The 20231-nt window shown below is 34.5% G+C and overlaps 1 protein-coding gene across 2 annotated transcripts in view; it reads right to left on the reverse strand.

Annotated features, from left to right (window-relative positions):
- BRWD3 (bromodomain and WD repeat domain containing 3) overlaps nucleotides 1-20231 on the reverse strand; it is a 122232-nt gene that overhangs the window by 42868 nt on the left and 59133 nt on the right. For both annotated transcript variants that reach the window (XM_008588668.1, XM_008588667.1), the window contains exons 9-17: nucleotides 16634-16734; nucleotides 15480-15550; nucleotides 14383-14483; nucleotides 11809-11849; nucleotides 9010-9114; nucleotides 8035-8188; nucleotides 3208-3342; nucleotides 1848-1976; nucleotides 701-926 (exon numbers count right to left, since the gene is read on the reverse strand). In XM_008588668.1, the coding sequence (XP_008586890.1) occupies nucleotides 701-926; nucleotides 1848-1976; nucleotides 3208-3342; nucleotides 8035-8188; nucleotides 9010-9114; nucleotides 11809-11849; nucleotides 14383-14483; nucleotides 15480-15550; nucleotides 16634-16734 (1063 nt within the window). The remainder of the gene's footprint in view (nucleotides 1-700; nucleotides 927-1847; nucleotides 1977-3207; nucleotides 3343-8034; nucleotides 8189-9009; nucleotides 9115-11808; nucleotides 11850-14382; nucleotides 14484-15479; nucleotides 15551-16633; nucleotides 16735-20231) is intronic.

The following is a 20231-nucleotide window of genomic DNA, read 5'->3' on the forward strand; positions in this document are numbered from 1 at the left end:
GGAACCAGTCTGTATGTGGGATCCGAACCCTCGGGCGGGAGTGCCGCCGCGCTTCCCAAGCGGCGCACTATCCAGTGCGCCACCGGGCCGGCCCGAGAATAGCTTATTTCAATGTTTAATTCTGCTACCCTCCCATCATGAATCACATTCATCTCTGTTTCCCCAATATCCTCTAAGACCAAGTGTTATTTGAACACTCACAACCTCTTCCCCAACACCCAATATAACTCTTCGCATTTCAAACATGAGGATGGGTAAATAACTACTTTCCAGTTTGTGGTTTTTGAAGTTTCCTGTTCTTAGGTCCACTAACTATGGACTCTCAAACTAAAATACCATTACTATGAGCAATGGAATTTCACCAATTTTAAAAGATTGGCATATTTAAGTTAGTACATTTAATCATTACTAGAAGTCAATACTATAGGAAACAATAGGGTCATACACAAGTTAAGAGTTTCCAAGGAGGTAGATCAATACGTTCTCTGCTCGAACACATGCTTCTGTTTGTCCTAATCCACTTAGTCAGGGTGAGATAAACAATAAAAAAGTACTATACAACTAAAAATTAATAGAAGTAGTAGATAAAACATATTATAACCTACTCCAGAGTTTGGTGGGGGGCAAACATCATAGAGAGAACAGCAGCAAGCATAACATTTTGTAAAATGTTTTAAATTTACTTTTGGAAATAACATACCATTAGCCACATATCCCAGCTGTGGTATAAGTTGCTCGTCTTTACAATTTTCCCGTCCTGGTACTAGCCGTTGGAATTTTGTGGGATGAGGATTTCCATCAACATCCACCAAGAATGGGGGAGGCATGAGGTGAGGAGCTTGTTGGGTTTGTTCATCCAATACATAGTTATTGGCATCACGGATAAGAGGTCGATAATCCGTGTGGAAGAACATCTGATCTGGAATCTTTATGACAGATTCTTAGTATTTAATATACACAAAGAATTTATAGATAAGCACTTACTTTCATTCCTAGAGTACATGCATTTTTCGAATCAGACAATTTTTCATTCTCTTGTAGTCCTTTGTTGCCATATATTTCCTCCAGGTAGAAGCAAATTACCTAGATAGTAATTCTCTTTTCTCTACAAAAATCCTACAATCTGCATTACTTTTTGGCTCTATATCATATTTCTCTAATTATGACAGGAAGAAGTAAAGCAACAACCCAGTAGATAAAGTTAGGTCTCTTTATTCAAGTTGCAAAAACCATACGAACCTATATAATAACTATGTTTTCTTGCTTAGTTTTATTCAAATAAGTCTAGACAATGTATAATACACATGGTGAGAAAGGTAAATATCAATCACATTAAAGACACTCAAAGGTGATACAAGTATTGAGCTGATCTCAAGGCTTCTGAGTTCTCTTCCAACTCTAAGAATCTATAATTTACCCCAAATTCACAGCCAATAAAATATAATGAACCAATTAAGTTAACTTTCAAAAACAGGATCAATAACAGGTAAACTAGCTAGCCAAGATAATAAACATATTAAGTAACCAGTTGTTTATTCCCAACTTATGATAAGCAGAGGATGCAATCTGCTAGAGTTATTCTCCTATCACACCTGAAAAGCAGTAGAAAATATGTTCTAAACAAAAGGATTTCCTGACGAATTTTTGTAACTACCTATATCTCAATAGTGATTCACATTTCCAAGCCTGATGTTCTGGCAGTGATGAAAAACTTTACCAAGAAAGACAACTTTCTTATTTTACATCTACTGACACACAACAACCCTTATTAACTGGAAGACTTGAAACAAAATTTGTAAATGAAAAATCCCAAATTACAGTCTACAACAAAAATTAAATATACTAACCTTTTCATAGTATTTACTGCATCCTAAACCAAAAAGCAGCAAATGCCCATGAGAATCCGTGCAGGCAAAATGGTTACCATCTGGTGAAAATTTGCAATCAAACACTGCACCATGGCCTTGGCCTTCAATCTGAAATTCAGAGGAATCTCTTTAAGTCATTATAAGAGCAGTTTTTAAATAATAAGTAGGTGATAACTTCTCTCTGCTAATACCTTGGATTCAGTGATACATCAACATTCCAATGTACTCTCTGGCTTCAGTAGTCAGAACCATACTGAAATAATAAAGCTCTGAAAGAAATTAGGGAGCAGGCTAGCCAGTTAGCTCAGTTGGTTAGAGCACACCCTTGTAACACCAAAGTCAAGGGTTCTGATCCCCATGCCAGCCAACCCCCCAAAAAAAACCAAAACAAAAGAAATTAGGAAGAGCCCAATTGTAATGGATGGAATCAGCATGAAATAATAAATGGGTGACTGAGGAGAATAAAAAAGACCAAAACACAACCAAATTTACAAAGGTGCTGTCTCAGCAAAGTCAAGATATTATCTTCACTTCTTAAGTTGCAATGCAATTAAATCTTAAAATAACCATCCTAAAATTAAAGTACACAAATCAATTTTACTAACAAAGACAGAGGGTATTATTAACACTGTGGGTCTGTATAAAGACTATAAAAGTGGGCTCAAGGCCAACCAGCAATTTAGAAATGTTTAATCAGAACTATTCTTAAGAGAGGGACAATAAACATGGAGGATATGAGTATTCCCATCACCACAGAAGGTGTTCTAATGGGAGAAGAGATAGGTCACCAGATTTTTCCATGGTTTGTAGGAAATACAAAGGTACTTCAAAAAGTTTGTCAAAAAATAGAATTAAAAGATAGTACAAATCTTTCCATGAATGTTTTGAAGAGTCCTCATATATCTTAAGAGCATCCATATGACAAAACCATGTTTGCCAAACAATTTTCTGATTACTAACTAAGCCACATGGAGTTAACCAGAGGCCGATACAAGTATTACAGTCACTGTTGTAATTGATAAATTAGGATTATAGTTTACATGTTAATATTTTTGTGATTTTGGTTAGATGTTAGCTCCAAAGCTTAATAAATTTGAGTTTCTGGAGTTAAAAGCTAGGAACCAGAATTTAGAAAATGCTAACACCGAGATAATAGAGTCACCCTGAAAGGCCTAATTCTTGATTGGCCTTATTCTCAGGTCTTCAGTCATTCTCTGAATTATTCTACTGATTTAAACACAGATGATAAGAGGTTCTTTTGCACTAGGTATACTTTAATTACAAGTTATCATATAAGAGAAGTCAGTTTTAATATGAAGTAAATACAGATTTCCCTTACCATGTTAAAGTAATTCCGAATTTTGGTTCCCCGGTCAAGGTCCCAAATGAAAATGTTCCCATCATGACCCGCCGAAAGTATGATCCTTTGATCAAATGGATGAGCTTCCAAAACAAATACTTCATCATCATGTCCCTGTGATAAAATCAATATTAAAAATGAAAAGCAATACCAAGTATCTGGTTTGTTGGGTCAAAAGGTCTTGAGAGTGCTATCAATCTGGTTCAGAAGAATTCATGCATCCCAATTTAACAGCATTTACTACATAAACTCTACACGAACACTGTAGTTCAGTTAGTTTCCGGTATTTACAAATGCTGATTTTATAAAGTATCCAACAGACAGAAGACCAAGAAGGGTGTTTAAAATAAAGATGGTCCAAACAGTTACAGCTCATTAACCAGGCCCCTGAATTGGAATTTAGATATCTAGGACTCTGCTATTTAAAAGGCCACAGAAAATCTGACAAACAGAATCTTTCATTAACACCCAATTCTGCCACAGTGATAACAGACCTCGTTCTTCATCCAGCCCTATCACTGGCATTCAAATTGTATTTTAGGAGACCCCATGATACATTCAAAAGACAAGGCATAGTGGTTCTACTCTATATCTACTTTATACTTGGGGTTCCATTTAAGGTATTATTTGAAAAATATATATATATATATATATATTTTTTCCTTTTTGTCTTTTTTTCGTGTCCGGCAACGGATTGCAACCCTCAGTGTCGCGCCCGTACCGGACCGGGACCGGCAACGGGATTGCAACCCTCGGTGTTGCTCCCACACCTCGCTCAGCCAGTGAGCGGGAACCGGTCTGTATGTGGGATCCGAACCCTCGGCGGGAGCGCCACCGCGCTCCCAAGCGGCGCACTGTAGCAGTGCGCCACCGGGCTGGCCCCTGAAAAATATATTTGCTTCTAAAAAAAAAAAAGACAGGTTTGAAAACCAATGCTCTACGTTATATATTTCCCTTCCAGTAAATCAATGCATATCAGTACACGGCGACCTTAAATCGGGAGTTATCAAGCTGTAGCCTACAGGCCAAATACAGCTCCCAGACATGTTTGTATACACAGCCTGTGAGCTAAGAATGGTTTTTGCTTTTTTAAAAGGTTGTGGGGAAAAAACACAAAACAAAATAAAACAAAAAGCCAAGAATATACAACAGAGACCATATGTGCAAAGTCTAAAATATTTACTGTCTGGCCTCTTAAAAAGAAAGTCTGCTGACACCTGATTTAGATCACTACTGATTTTCCTTAGACTTAACTCCTGGCTAGATAGCATATGATTAACAACAGGCTCCCAGTCTTAGAAAAGCATGGAGAACATCCTGAAGGGGCATTTCACTTGGTAACATACCAGCACATTACACATCAGGAGCCTCTGGAAATGATCACACACTGTGAAACTCAAAAGTGCATTTTATCCCAAATCATGGTATTAATAAATGGAGTGATAGAGTATCCTACCATATTATCATTATGGACAAAAGTACAGCTTATTAAAAAATAACTACAGATTGGTTCAAAATGTAGAGTTTTAAGATGAGTAGGTAAAATTCCATTATAATAAATACCATCTGAAAGTTTATCAAAACTCTTCCCATTACTACTTGAAAAAGATCTTTCTTTGTTATAAGAAAACCCCTTGCTCAATAATCAATTTGATATAGCAAATATTTTCTCAAGTTCCTAACCAGTAAACAATAAAATTACTTTGCTAAACTCAAAAGATAATCACAAAACTACTTCAGTATACATTGGGAAAAAAAGTCTTGTAAACAGATTTTCATTTTTGGTCACATGCCTTAGGATAGGGCATAGTCACTGGTCACGGGGAACAAAACCTTGTCAAAATCAGTAATGCCTTAAGATTTATCATCTGCCATGTTTGTATTCATTAAGCACAGCTCTATTTCCACCACCACCACACAAATCTAAATTATTATCATGGCTCTTGTCTATCTTAGACTCCTCCTGTCTACCAGCAGTTACTCTTACCCCATTCCAACCTATTCCCTCTTATGTTGCCAGAATTACAAGGTATTTTTCAAAGGTAAAACTCACATGTCATTCCTTTGCTTTAAAAACCTTTTAATGGTTTCTTATTAGTCTTAGGATAGATCCTACAAGATCCTGAGTGGTTTGGCCCCTGTCCACTTCTCTAGTCTTCTCTGGTGAGACAAGTTTCCACTCTCTATTCTCTAGCCGAATTAGCTTTCTTGCAGCTCCTTTCCATCTCAGGATCTTTGCATATGCCGTTCCCTCTTCCAGGATGGATCTCCCAACCTCTGCACATATGTAATTTACCAAATATTTATTGACCCCCTACCTTGTAGAAACAGCAAATAAACAAACATGAAAACATTACAAGAACATATCAGGTAGTCATAAACACTGATGAAAATAAAGCAAGGTGTTGTAATAAGACAAAGGCCGGGAGGGTACCTTGTTTTGTTCAATCAGGGAAGGCCTAATCAAGGAGGTGACATTTAAGCTGAGACCTGGGTAATTCCTACCTTCCTTTTAAATCTTAACCCAAACTTCACTTCCTTGGGAACCTTACTCTGACCCTCCCAGATCAGATTTGGTCACCTTGTTAGAAGCTTGCATTGTATCTCGCACTCTGTAAACTGCAGGAGAACAGGACTCCATTTACCATTTATTTGTAACATCTAACCTAGCGCCTGGCACACAGTTGATGCTCAAAAGTACTTACTAAATAGAAGAACTTTATGTCCCACTAAGACCCTGATATACAAATTGTTACAACCAAAACATAAGTACTATACCAAAACCAAGTAGATTTTAATATGAAGTAAATACAGATTTCCCCTGCCATGATAAAGTAATTCCAAATTACTTTAAGGACTCAAAATATTCTGTTCTAAAATTTCTTCAGTAAAATACACTAAAAAGAAATGACCCATGAGTCAGCCCATGGGATGAATGCCACTAAATAGGATTCTAAATTAAGGTACTTATTAAGACAGAATTTTACATGGATTTACATGGCCTTTGAAATTGTGAGTTTAGAGACACAGACCTGCACTAATCTAAAACTATAGCTGCTAACCACATGCGGCTATTAAGCATTTGACATGTGGCTAGTCTGAATTGAGATGTTCTGTAAGTGTAAAATGCACACTAGATGTCAAAGATTTAGCATAAGAATATAAAATATTTCATTAATAATTTTTATATTAATAACATGTTGGAATGCTAGTATTTTGGATATATTGGGTTAAGTAAAATGTATTATTAAAATTAGTTTCACCTGTTGCATTTTACTTTTTTTACTGTTGCTATTAAAAAAATTAATATCACATATATGGCTCACATTATATTTTCATTGAAACATGCTGATATAGACAAACATTTCCTAATAAAGAATAAAGCAAACGGTACAGGTTTTTCCAGACATATTAATAGAAACTTGCATCAGGGAATAGGAGAAGCCAGAATAAGGTAAGAACTGGCTTAACAGATAAAAGGAAGAATCTAAAACTCCAATAACACAGTGTTAGGGTTTTATTTAGGAAAGACGACTTGGTAGGTATATGAAAGATAAACTGGAAATCCTCCCCAAATTAAACAAATTTTTAGAAACCTGAGAGGGCTTAGGCTAACATTATCTTGCATAGAAGTCAAATAAGGACGACTCCACGGTATAGTATAAAGAAAACAGAGTTGAGTCACAAGAATAGGCTTCCAGTCTGAACCCTGTCAATTACTACTGTATAAACGATATGGCAATCACTTGGCCTTCCTTCTCTTCTTAAAATGCTTATGAATTGATAATTGAAGCAGACAGGAAATAAGGCTTTTAAATGGAATTTAATCTAAAGCCAACCCATATCATGATAAATTGACAAACATCAACCCCAACCATGTGATTTCTGCTATTAACCCTATTAACTCTTCACACCACAAATATTGCAACATTCTACTATAATGAATACATTTTTTAAAAGAAAGAGGAAAAAGCAACTTTTTTCTCCTACTTCTTCCTCTTACCTCTACTTTTTGAATCAACTAATCCCTGAAGGTAGAACATATAGGATACCTTTGGAAAAATAAGGTAAGCTCTTGCTATGGTTGAATGTCCTCTTAAGCTCATGTTAGAGCTCAACTTCCGATATGGTATTTAAAAGGTGGGGCCCTTAAGAAAGGTGACTGAATCATGAGGACTATGCTCTCATGAATGAATTAATCCATTCATGGTGTTAATGGGTTAATGGTTTAATGAGTTATCAGGGAGTAGACTGGGGTCTTTATAAGGAGAACAAGTCAGCATATGAGAACAAGTCAGCATATGAGAAAGAGAACAAGTGCACTCTTTCCCTACTCCTTGCCATGTAATACCCTACGTTGCCATGGGACTCTGTACAGAGTCCTCCCAAGAAGAAGAAGGCCTTCCCTCACCAGTTGCCCTCCCCCAGGTCTTTGGACTTCCCAGCCTCCAAAACTGTAAGAAATAAAGTTCCTTTTTTCATAAATTACCCAGTTTCTGGTATTGTTATGAGCAACAGAAAACAGATTAATACAGCTCTACTCTTAAAATAATAACAATAAAAAATCCCAACCCCTGCTAAAAACAAAATAACATATACCCTTGACTGTATACTATAACATAATACATGAATAAATATTAGACTTGGGAAGGATCTTAAAAAGATTTCACTCATGTTTTTTGCAGGTATACTGTGTGTCCATACCAAGGGCTAGTCACTGGAAAGGTAACTAGTACCTAAATTTCCTATCTCCTAGAATAATGCACTTTTCAACTAGTTTAATTACTCTAAAAATAAGATACTTACAGATAAAGTATGAAGAAGCTGCCCTGTGATAGAATTCCATACTTTCAAAAGGAAATTGTTCACTGCAGTAATAACTGTGGTGTCATAACGATCCCAGGCCACCATAGTCACCTTAAGTTTGGTGACCTTGTCTTCTCCAGACAGCAAATTATTCCTAAACAAAACAATTTGAGTATTCATACTTGTTAAATTTTTAACAAAAGTGCATGTAAAATACCAAATTATAACAAAATTTCTCCAGGAGCATCTAACTGTTTAGGTGAGAAAATCCTGAACTATGCTTTTAAGTATTTATGAAAAAAAATAAATGGATCTGCACATGGCAATATCTATAACCTTATTTTAGGTAGAAAAAAGACCCCAAAATGACAAAAATTCAATAGTTAAATAGTTACTTGAGGACCAAAAAAAGTGAAACTACACAGCAATCTATAAATCTACTACAAATACCTTGAAAAATAAAATACAAGGTTATGATGGCTACCAAAAAATATGAAAACCTATAATGGTTAGTTTATTCCCTTGAAGATGATGAAATGGAATGCTGATTAAGTGTTCATATAATGTTGAGTAGGAATACTAACAATATGGAATATTATAAAAGTATCTCTCAGTTTACTAAAGTTAAACATATGATCACCCTAATCCTCAAAGTAAAAAGTAATACAGATAGCTGTAATAAAATGACCCATAGAAAACTAAGGAAGAGAATGACTTTGTGGGTATCAGCAGAACACAGAGATCTTTAGGTCACAACAGACCAGAATTTCAAATGAGTCTGCAATGTTCCTATCGTCCAGTCTGTCAATCAATAGCAAAAGGCAATTTGCTTTGAGACAGATGCAAAACTTCACGTCTACCAATTAACACCAAACTATTTACTAATATAAAAAGATATTTTGTTCATTATAAAACTCAATGTAAAAGATAATATACCATATGAGAACCACTGAAATATCTAATATCCATTCTTACCCAGTCATTTTAGTAGCCATATCTAGCACTATACTCTTCCATTCTTGTTGCTGATACTGCCAAATTCTTGCTGTTCCATCTCTACTTCCACTAACAAATCTTAAACTGGAACGAAAGAGTTAAAATACCCTTGTTACATTTCTTGAAAATGAAAATCACTTTTTTTCTGATTATAAAACGAATGCCCTTGTACACTACTGGGGGGAATGCAAGATGGTGCAGTCACTTTGTAAAACAGTTTGGCAGTTCCTCAAAATGTTAAAAAAAGAGTTACATACAGACGAGCAATTCTACTCGCAGGTAGATATCCAAGAGAAATGAAAACATAAGTTCACACAAAAATGTGCACATGAATATTCATAGCAGCCTTATTTTTAACAAGCAGCAAAACAGAAACTACACAAATGTCCATCAACAGATAAATGGATAAACAAAATGTGGCACACCCATACAATGGAATATTATGCAGCGATAAAAAGGAATGAAATAATGATATACATTGCAACATGGATGAATCTTGAATAGGCAAATCTATAAAGACAAAAAGTAGATTAATGGTTGCCTAGAGCTCAGGATGGAAGAATAGGAGAACTCGGGGTTAACAGCTAAAGTGTATGGGTTTTCTTTATGGGGCTATAAAAATGTTTTAAAATTGACTGTTGTGACAGTTGCACAACCTTATGAATATACTAAAAACCACTGAATTTTACGTTATGAGGATTACTTCTCAAAAAATATACTAAAGAAAAAATATATTCATTCACCCATAAATTCTGTCACTGTTAACACTTTGGTTTGTATTCTTTCAGACTTAATTATTAATACGTACATATATGTGGCATCTTCAAAAAGTTCATAGAAAGATCAATAGTATCTTTTAATTCTCTTTTTCCATGAACTTTCTTAAGCACCTTCTATACTTAAATATTTTACCCTATAGGAGATAGAATTGCACTGCATATAATGATTTTCTCTAGCTTACCTGTATTTTGGAGGTCTATTTCTATGTTTACAAGTATAAAACTATCATCTCCTTTATTAAATATTCAAATATATGGATGTATCAAAGTTTACTTACTCAATCCCCCAAGGACCAATGTTTATATTGTTTCCAGCCTTCATCATTATAAATATCTCTATGAACATCTCTATACATAACATTTTATGACCTTATAAATATCTTTGCTGAGTCAAAGAGTAGTCACATTTTTAAAGCTTTTGATACATACTGCCAAATTGTTTCCCTGAAAAGTTTTTTTTAACAATTTATAATCTCATCAAAAGTTGTAGGAGAGTGTCCATTTTCCCAAAACCCTTGGCAATATTGGGTATTATCACTTTTCATTATCTTGTCATTCTGAAAGAAAAAATTGTTACTTTTATTTTAATTTGCATTTCTTTGATTATTAGTAAAATTGGACATCTTTTGATGTGCTTATTGGCTGCATAAATAAATATAAAATAATGTATTTCTCCTTAAAGAAGAAAGGCAAGGAATTAAAAATTCAAATTCTGCTGGCCAGTTAGCTCAGTTGGTTAGAGCATGGTGCTGATAACACTAAAGTCTAGGGATTTTTTTTGCCCCAGTACCAGCCAGCAAAAAAAAAAAAAAAAGATTCTTCTAGCATGAAGGAATAGTAGCTGTACAAATCTTTAATTATATAACTCAGTACAGTGCAGTTAAGTCAATCTTGAAATTTATTTGAAGGTTTTGTCATTCGTTCCTAATTATATACATTACTCTCTTTGTGGACTATCATTATTTATTCTCACATTTAAATAACAATGAACAAATTCATCATTGTAATCCTTCACTGTCCAAAAGATATTTAAAAATAAAATACATTCACCCATATAAAGTCCTTACATATATGGATACAAATTTATGCTAAATGGTTAAAATTTTAAGTCCATTCTAGGTCAACTTTTAGGCCAGGGAAGATTATCACCTTTTTGAAATCAGACATTTTAAAGAGTGCACTGTATGTCATTTCTATGTTTAAAGACATAAGGAATATGTATCATGAGTAGTGACAATAAGCAATGTAGATGTTCAGAGGAAGTCAACATAGCTAAAAGCTGGAACAGTCAGGAAAGGCTTCAGGTAGGGCATGAACCTTAAAAGGAAGACAAGACAAGAGAAAGAGAAGGGAGGGAGAGGGTAAAGAGAGGAAAGGAGAGAGAATGGGAGAGGAAGGATGTAGGAGGGACAGAGGAAGAGTTTAGAGGAAGGTAGGGAATGGCATTTTTGAGGAGGAAATGATGTGAGGGCAAGTACAAGTAAAAGAATGGATGAGATAATATACATGGGATGTGACAGGAACAATGAGTAAATCAATTAGGCTGGATGTAAAGATTCATATGGGGAATAGTAGATAAAAAAAAAAAAAAAGTAGGTCTAAGTTAAGTTGTAGAAAGTTCTGAATGCCAGGCTAAAAATTTGAATTCTATTCCATAGTCACATAAGAGGAAGCAGTAAAGATTTCTGAACAGAACAATGGTGATCTGGCAGAGATGGACAGGTCAAATAATAATCCTTTACTATGGTGGTGGTAACAGAAGAAACAGAAAGAGCAAAATAAATAGAAAAGAAAACACTCAGGAAGAACTAATAGACTATGGTTACCATTTGGATGAGAATTTGGAACGGTTGGGTAAAGATGTCATCAAAGACAGACAAGGGCTTTGAACCTAAATGACTGGACAGAAATAAGATATCTACAGTAGACGTAGTTCCTGAAGGAACAGTAGTAAAACATGTCAAACATCTGTTTACACAAATATGTACTACATAATTACCTGTCTCCATTGTTACAGAACTGAACAGCAACAACTTTGTCCTAAGACATAAAACAACAGACTTTTGGTTAAAATTTACTTATCTGTAAAACAAAGTGCTTTTCCCCTCAAATTCACATGCAAAAGGATTATAGAGTAGATTTATTTAATGCTATAATTTTCTTTAAAAAATAATCTCTAATTTCCTATAAAAAAAATCGAGGACTGAAACAATGTATTAACTAAGAAGGAATACTTATTGGCAGTAATTTGAAATAAACCAGACATAAGTGAACTTACTCATAAATCATATCTTAAGAGACAGATAGTTCTGAATATTTATTAATTTGCTATGTCTCCCATAATAAGATAGCATACTAATCCAAGATACTAACTTAAATGACTGATTTAATAGTAGTTGAATTAAATTTCCCATTTAAGGGCCGGCCGGTGGCTCACTTAGGAGAGTGCAGTGCTGATAACACCAAGGCCACAGGTTTGGATCCCTATATAGGGATGTCCAGTTAGCTCACTTGGGAGAGCATGATGCTGACAACACCAAGTCAAGGGTTAAGATCCCCTTACAGGTCACCTTTTAAAAAATAAATAAACAAATAAAAACTTCCCACTTAATTTTTTAATTTCAGGAAACAAATCAACCATTTCCCGTTTGCCACATGATTTATTTAATTATTTTACAATGGATCCATCTGACAGACAACAGGTACCATAATTTAGACATTATTTGAATATTCTATTTGAATATTTGAATCTACTTTCAGAATGCTATTTGAATCTTCTTTTAGAATGATTAACTCATACTCTTACAAATACAGTATGTATGTTAGTGATGACAAGATTAAAGTGTAAGTCAAAATTTGCAATTTCCCTCTTTATTCCTTGATAAGAAAGCTAAAATGCACCCTCAAATACTGTACATATTTTCACTAACCAGTTATTGAACTGTATTTGAACTTAACTTTTAATAAAAAGCAGCACTAAATACCTTTACATTTGTTATTTTTCATTTTAAAACATTATTACACTGTCTTTATATGTTCAGAAGTATCCTGATTCATAGTGTTTCATGATTTCACTGTAGTATTTACCTGAGAGATTCTGAATTCTCACTGCCAGTTGCAATAATTGGTTTTAGATGTTCTGAAGGCACATCTTATTTTTAGTGACTAACAGGTGCCATTGACTATAACAGCGAATGTTTATTTTTTCAGACTTTTCTTCTTAGCTGGGTTCCTCCAAATAAAACTCTACTAAATCAATTTTTCTTCATCGTTTTACTGCTCAATACTTTCCTATTCATTTATTCCCTCCTTCCTTCTCAGCTCTCTATTAACTTGACTGCACTTGTATACACACCCTGCTTGGGTGGTAACTGCAAGGATGCCTCCTTGGCATGCTCTAGCACAAATGGATTTCTCCCGGTTAATCATCTACGATTGAGATCTTTAAATGTTTCCTAAGTTTTTCTATTTCAAAATTTAAATCATAATACAGGACTTTAATATCTAGGAATAACTAACAGTAAGGTGACAGCTCAGCTGGGTTCAGTAAGTCTTCATAAGAAGAATGTCCAATTATGTTTGTATACAGGACAAAAAGCAAGAGACTATTTCCAAAAGCTCCAGGAGAAGGTTTCTAACACAAATTTCAGGAACATGATTGATTCTGCAACTTACAAAGCATCTTTTTGCGATCTTTCAGGGAAATTATGTGTGTTTTATTGTTGTATTACTATTCCAAATGAGGTATCAACTGTAATAAGAACAGTAACATTAAGACGTGAAAAGCTGAGGGCTTTCAATTGCTGATTACACAGCTTTGACAATGAGGCACATGAGATGAACAGTAAGCTGAAACAAATACTACCAATACTCCACAATTAATAATTATCAGAAGAAGAAAGAAAGAAAAGAAACAGGAGGAAGAGATGCATGAAAGGTGTACAGGAATATAACTAAATGGTGGCTCAAAGTTTTCTGAAAAAGCCATAGGGGAGCAGGGATAAACCAAGAGGACTAGTGCCAGCCCCCAATGGCTTTCACCACAGGCATCCACCTGTTCCCTGTATGTAAGACTGTTACTGAACCAAGTGGGATTAGATTCCATTGAGTCTTCGATGGCATTCTGAAAATAATTATACTAAGATCAACGAGTTAAATTCAGCAGAAAACAATTTTTTTCCCTGACATCCTTAATATGTCTTTTATTAAGTATATAGATTTTAAGTAACAAGCAGCTCATACAACTAATAAAATAAAGCAGGCTAAAAGAGGATTTTCACAAACTATTACTGTAGCGTATGTATATATACACAAATATATGTATATATAGAATATTTACATTTTTATACATATTTTTCCATATAGTAAAATAGAACTCATCTTAAATACTACAACCATAGTAAATCCAGAATTTCACACTTATCTTCATTACTAAAGAGACATTTTGCCATAAAGTTTTTAGTACCAATCTATATTAAAGCAGGATACAGATTAGAAAAGAAGAAATGAAACCAACATTCTAGGAGTGTTAAAAAATAAAACAATATATTTAAGTTTTTCATTTTGCTCTTACCGTATGTGACTCTAATTCAGCAATTTTCTCAGGAATCTCAGAACCCAAATAATATATTCTAATCACATGGTCAGTGCTACCTGTTGTAATGAACATACCACCTGGAAGATTGAAAAAAAACAAACATAGTACCCAAGGAACTTTAAAAACCCTCTGATTTCTTCCTTAGTTGTATGCTACTTTGTATTAGCAAAAAGGCTTCAAGAAACACAAGGTTGTCTTCTAATAGTTAGAAGGCATACTAATTTCAAAGAAAAAGTAAAATTCAAGAAAAATAAGAGAAATATTTAAGACAACTATAACATTCACCCCATAAAATCCACCAATTCATACACCAAAAACAGGCCTATGGATCACAGACATTAAAGGTCACAACCTTGAGGAATTATTGATTCCTTTATATTTCATGTAAAAAAAAAAAATGTTCCAAATTATTTATAAGATGACTTATATCTACAATTCTCTTTTTAGTGGCTATAGTGGTGAATGTAAAAACTCAACTGCTTTTGGGATGATAAAAGAGTTCTAGAGATCAACAGTAGTGATGGATGCAGAACAATGTGAATATACTAAACGCCACAGAGCTGTACATTTAAAAATGGTTGAAATGGCAAATTTTATGTTATGTATATTTTACCACAATAAAAAAGGATAAGAAATAAAGGTTAACTAATGTAGAATTCTTAAGCATAGAAAAGCACTGTTTACACACTGTAAAAGTGTCTTTCTATATTGAGCAATGTACATGTTTTTGTAAAGTCAGGGCAGGACTTTTGTGTTAAGTGGGGAGGGATGTAATACACTTTTACTACTAGTATTTGGGGGAGGGGGGTCTGTTTGGTTTTTACCATGTAAAATCTACATTACATAAAAGTGTATTAAATTGTCAATAAGAAAACAAAATCTTAACCACTATTACATTTTAATTAGAGTCCAAAATGGTTTGTCGATTACAACATATGGCTCTCACTTTGGGTATGCTTCCATTAATACTCAAACACATACATATTTTTCTTTATAAATTAAAAAAAACCTATATTTTATAACAGGATCATTTAATATTTTGGGTACTCAACACATTCAATTTTAACACATACCAGAACTGAAAGATGAACAAGATATCTGAACTCCAGGTCTGGATCTCTCAGTAAATTTCACTGGACGATCTCTAAGGAGAAAAGTAACATATTTTTATTTTTCATCATGTTCATCTAATGGGCAAGAATCTTAGCACACTGCAGGATACTGATCAATTCAGCATCAATATTACAGAAAAAAACTAAAGGGAAGTGGTCAATAAGTACTATCCCATCATTCCGATTAAAAATGCATTTAGCTACACATGAGTGAGATCATGCAGCATTTGTCCTGTGCGTGGCTTATTGCACTTAACATAATATCTTCTAGGTTAATCCATGTTGTCCCAAATGATAGGATTTCATTCTTAATAGTATTCCATTGTGTGTATATGCCACATTTTTTTTAATCCATTCATCTGTTGATGGACACTTAGGTTGATTCTAAATTGTGGCTATTGTGATTAGCACTACAATAAACATGGGAGTGCAGATATCACTTCGAAAAAAAGGTGATCTCATAGAAGTATAAAGTAGAATAATAGTTACCAGAGGCTGGAGAGAAGGGAGGGGAATGGGAAGAGGTCGGTCAAGGGGTACAAATTTATAATTAGATAGGAAGAATAAGTTCTAGAGTGACTATAGTTAACAATAATGCACACTGTATATTTCAAAATATCTAGAAGAGATGATTTTGAATGTTTTCACCATAAAGAAATGATAAATGCTGAAGTGATGGATATTTTAATTACCTGATTTATTACTATACAATGTATAAATGTATCTAAACATCACATTATTCCATAAATACGTACACTTATGTGTTAGTTAAAAATAAAATAAAATTTAAAAAATACATTTAACCTTGCAAATATTCTTTATGATATCAGTATTATTACTCCAGCTTTCCAAACATATTACTATTACTATTATTAGAAGTTCCATATTTTCTTACCAAAGAAATCAAGCAAATGAAACTCCTTACCAAAATTTTCTGATCTCATAATTTTATTCTAAGAACTCTAACAACCAATTGAAGTAGGTGTAGATATGTATACACACACATACACACACATATATATATTTAAATACAAAGACTATTAAGAATCATGGTAATAAATGAAAATGAACATGCTTGATTTTTCATAAAATTTCTGAACTACTTCTAAACTTACCTAAACTTCATTGTTTTTACATGCCATTGCCAGAAACAGATCGTTCCATCAGCACCAGTAGAAGTGAGGTATCTGGTTGTGCCTTTAGTTGATGGACAAAACTTTAAAAAAAAAAAAAAACTGATTCAAATATAAAGTTCTCATGTTTAACTTCAAACATAGCATGTTTTAAAGTTATAATCACTTTAAATATAATTTAAATAAATTCACTTAAAAATTTCAGTTTCAAGGGATTAGTTATTTAAATTTCTCAGATTAATAACTAACAAAAATTTAAAATATAAAAAACTGTAGAAAAATTGTAATCAAATTTAGCATAAACGATTTCAGTCCTAAAAATAAATATTTTAAAATTATTTGATGCCATACTTTAAGATTAATATTTTTAATCACTTAATGAAGAATAAACTCACGATGCATTACTAGTTAAACCATTACAAATGTGCTAAACATACGCTTATACAGGAACAACTATAGTACATATGGAGAGAGCATCAGAAATAAATCTAAAACTGACAATTAGGAAGTTAATATCTAAGTATTTGGGTTTTAACATTTTAAAGTCCAACTTCAATGAAGTATGATATTAATTCTGTCCTTTTTAAATTTAAACCATTTTTATTTGTTTTCATGGATAATGTAAAACAGGTGAAATTTTTGTTGTTATCAAAGATGCCAATTTAAAGGTCTACTGCTACACCAGATGGACCATGGCCTTTCTCATGTAGGCTTCTCAGGCTCTGCCCCTCAGTAATTTACATGTCCTGAGAAGAAAATGACAGAGAAGGGAAGAGCCGTTGGGCTCCTGATGCCTGGGACACAGAAAAAAAGTTGAAACTCAGACAAGGATTTCTAGTATGCCTATAAGTTTTTAAAATCCCAAATGGAGTTATCAAACAATTTCCATTGAGATAATGACTAAGAATTACTCATATAAGATTGGAATACATGTTGAAATCAAATCAAAAGAAAACGATCATTAAAGATATTAGAAGTCATTTACTTAGTGTTCTTGTTTGGAAGCACAGAACCTCTAGACTACAAGTTGAAGTCAAACAAAAATTTTCAATTAATATTATCTATTAATAACTGATGTACAGTAAAGAAACCAGGATTCAGGTAGCGTGCCTATATTTTCACTTATGAGATAAAGAACCTTGCATTAGAAAGTTTAATCTCCAATCTATAACAACAGTCTACAAATTATGGCCCACATGCCAAATCAAGCTTGATTTCTGTTTCTATAAATAAAGTTTCATTGGAAAAGTCACCTTACACTGTCTATGGCTGCTTTTGGACTACAAGAGCAGAGCTGACTAGTTGTGACAGAGACTGCATGGCCTTCAAAACCTAAAATATTTACTAAGTGTCCTGTAAATTTGCTGATCTCTGATCTACAGGAAAGAGAGAATTCAATATGAAATAGTAAAATTTTATTAAGTTTGGAGAAACACTGAAAGCTTTATCATCACTATTACATTTAAATTTCTTCAGTTGGAGGGCTTCTGGTCAAGATAGCAGAATAGATAGTTCCTAGCATTGCTCTCTCCCACAAATCAACCAATTTACAACTATTTAAAAGCAACAACAGGAGGACCGAGAACTGTGCTGGAACAGGCAGGAGCTGCGTGCTGTGAGATCCCCAGCCCAGGCCAGTACCTGACCCCAGAGAGAACTGAGAGCCATTGGGCCCACATGCCCCAAGTCAGCCATACTGGAACAGGCAGAAGCCATGGGACCTCCAGCCCACACCAGTGCCCACCACCAACAGAGGCCTGAGAGCTGCTGGGCCCACACACCCCAAGCCAGCAGTGCTGGAATAGGCAAAGTGCCATGGGATGCCAAGCCCAGGCTAGTCCCCACTGCCCAGAATTGGAGGGCCCTTCAGGATTGAGGCCAGACATCAGGGTGAAACGAGTGGGCCATGATACCCCCTGCCACAATGACTAAACACCAAAGGAAAGATATTAGAAACATGAAAAATTAACGTACATCACCACCGAAGGAAAATAATAATTCTCAAGCGCTAGATCCCATAGAACACAAAGTCTTTGAAATGACTGACAAGGAATTTAGAGCAACAATTCTAAGGAAACTAAATGAGATATGAGAAAACTCAGTTAGACAACACAACAAAATGAGAAAAAATATACAGGACCTGAAAGAAGAAATGTACAAAGAAATTAAAGCCCTGAAAAAGAATGTAGCAGAGCCTATGGAGCTAAAGGATTCATTCAGTGAAGTAAAAAACACAACAGTGTTGATTAAAATGATCGGAGATGCAAAGGAAGACACAGCAGACGAGATGCAGGTGAAGAGCAGGGGGCCACTGCTCTCTCAGGAAAGTAGCAGGGGGCCACTGCTCTCTCAGGAAAGTAGCACCGACCCAACCGCTGTTACAGCTTTTATTACATTTAGCAAGCTTGTGCAGGTGAGATAAGCATTAATGCATAAATTCTGTTATACTTTTCTCAAGAGCAGAAGGCCATTACCTCCCTTCTCAAGCACTTGGTTATCTATAATGCACCTCCTGGGAACATCCCAAGAAAGTGTTCTCACAACTTCAAGCATTCTCAAGGATTGTTTGCAATCCTTGACATTCCTTGGTTAACTCGTTTGAGAGTTCATCAATTGAATACGTCCTTGGGTGCTGACCACAGAAGTCCATTAACCATTTCCTTCACAACAGAGAGTCTAAACAGCAGGCTAGAGCAAGCAGAAGAGAGAATTTCTGACGTTGAAGACAGGCTGTTTGAATTAATACAGGTGGCCAAGAAAAAAGAAAAAAGAATATAAAAAAATGCAAGAAAATCTAAGAGAGATAACAGGCAACCATAAGCACTCAAATATATGAATCATTGGTATTCCAGAAGGGGACGAAAAAGGAAATGGCACTGAAAACATACTCAACAAAATAATAGCAGAACACTTCCAAGGTTTAGGGAAAGTCACAGATCTTCAGATTCAGTAGGCCCAAAGATCCACAAACATTTTCAACCCAAAAAAGGTCCTCTCCAAGACATGTTATAGTCAAACTGGCAAAACTCAAAGACAAAGAGAGAATCTTAAAAGCTGCTAGAGAGAAGCACAAGTCAGCTATAAGGGAGCCCCAATCAGACTAACATCAGACTATTCATCAGAAACCATAAAAGCCAGAAAAAAATGGGATGATATATTCAAAATACTAAAGAACAAAAATTGCCAGCCACAATACTTTACCCAGAAAAGCAATCCTTCTGAAGTGAAGAACAAATAGTATATTTCTCAGACAAACAAAAACTGCAGGAGTTCACCACCACACAACCAGCCTTACAAGAAATTCTCAAGGGAGGACTGGGTTTGATACCTGAAAAACAACCATCACTGCCATAAATGCTCAAGAAAGAACAAAACCTACCAGAAAAACAAAAATGCTAACAATAAAGAGAAAAAATAGTTTATCTACCACCCCAAGAATCCAACAGACACAGAAGACAAACAGAAAATCGGAAAGAAAGTAACAAACGACATGTAAGACCTCTACACAAAAATCAATAAAATGCTAGGAGTAAACCAACACCTTTCAATAACAATGCTAAATGTAAAAGGATTAAATTCA

Source organism: Galeopterus variegatus, unplaced genomic scaffold (genome assembly GCF_000696425.1).
Source record: "Galeopterus variegatus unplaced genomic scaffold, G_variegatus-3.0.2 Scaffold4949, whole genome shotgun sequence".
Lineage (NCBI taxonomy): Eukaryota > Metazoa > Chordata > Mammalia > Dermoptera > Cynocephalidae > Galeopterus > Galeopterus variegatus.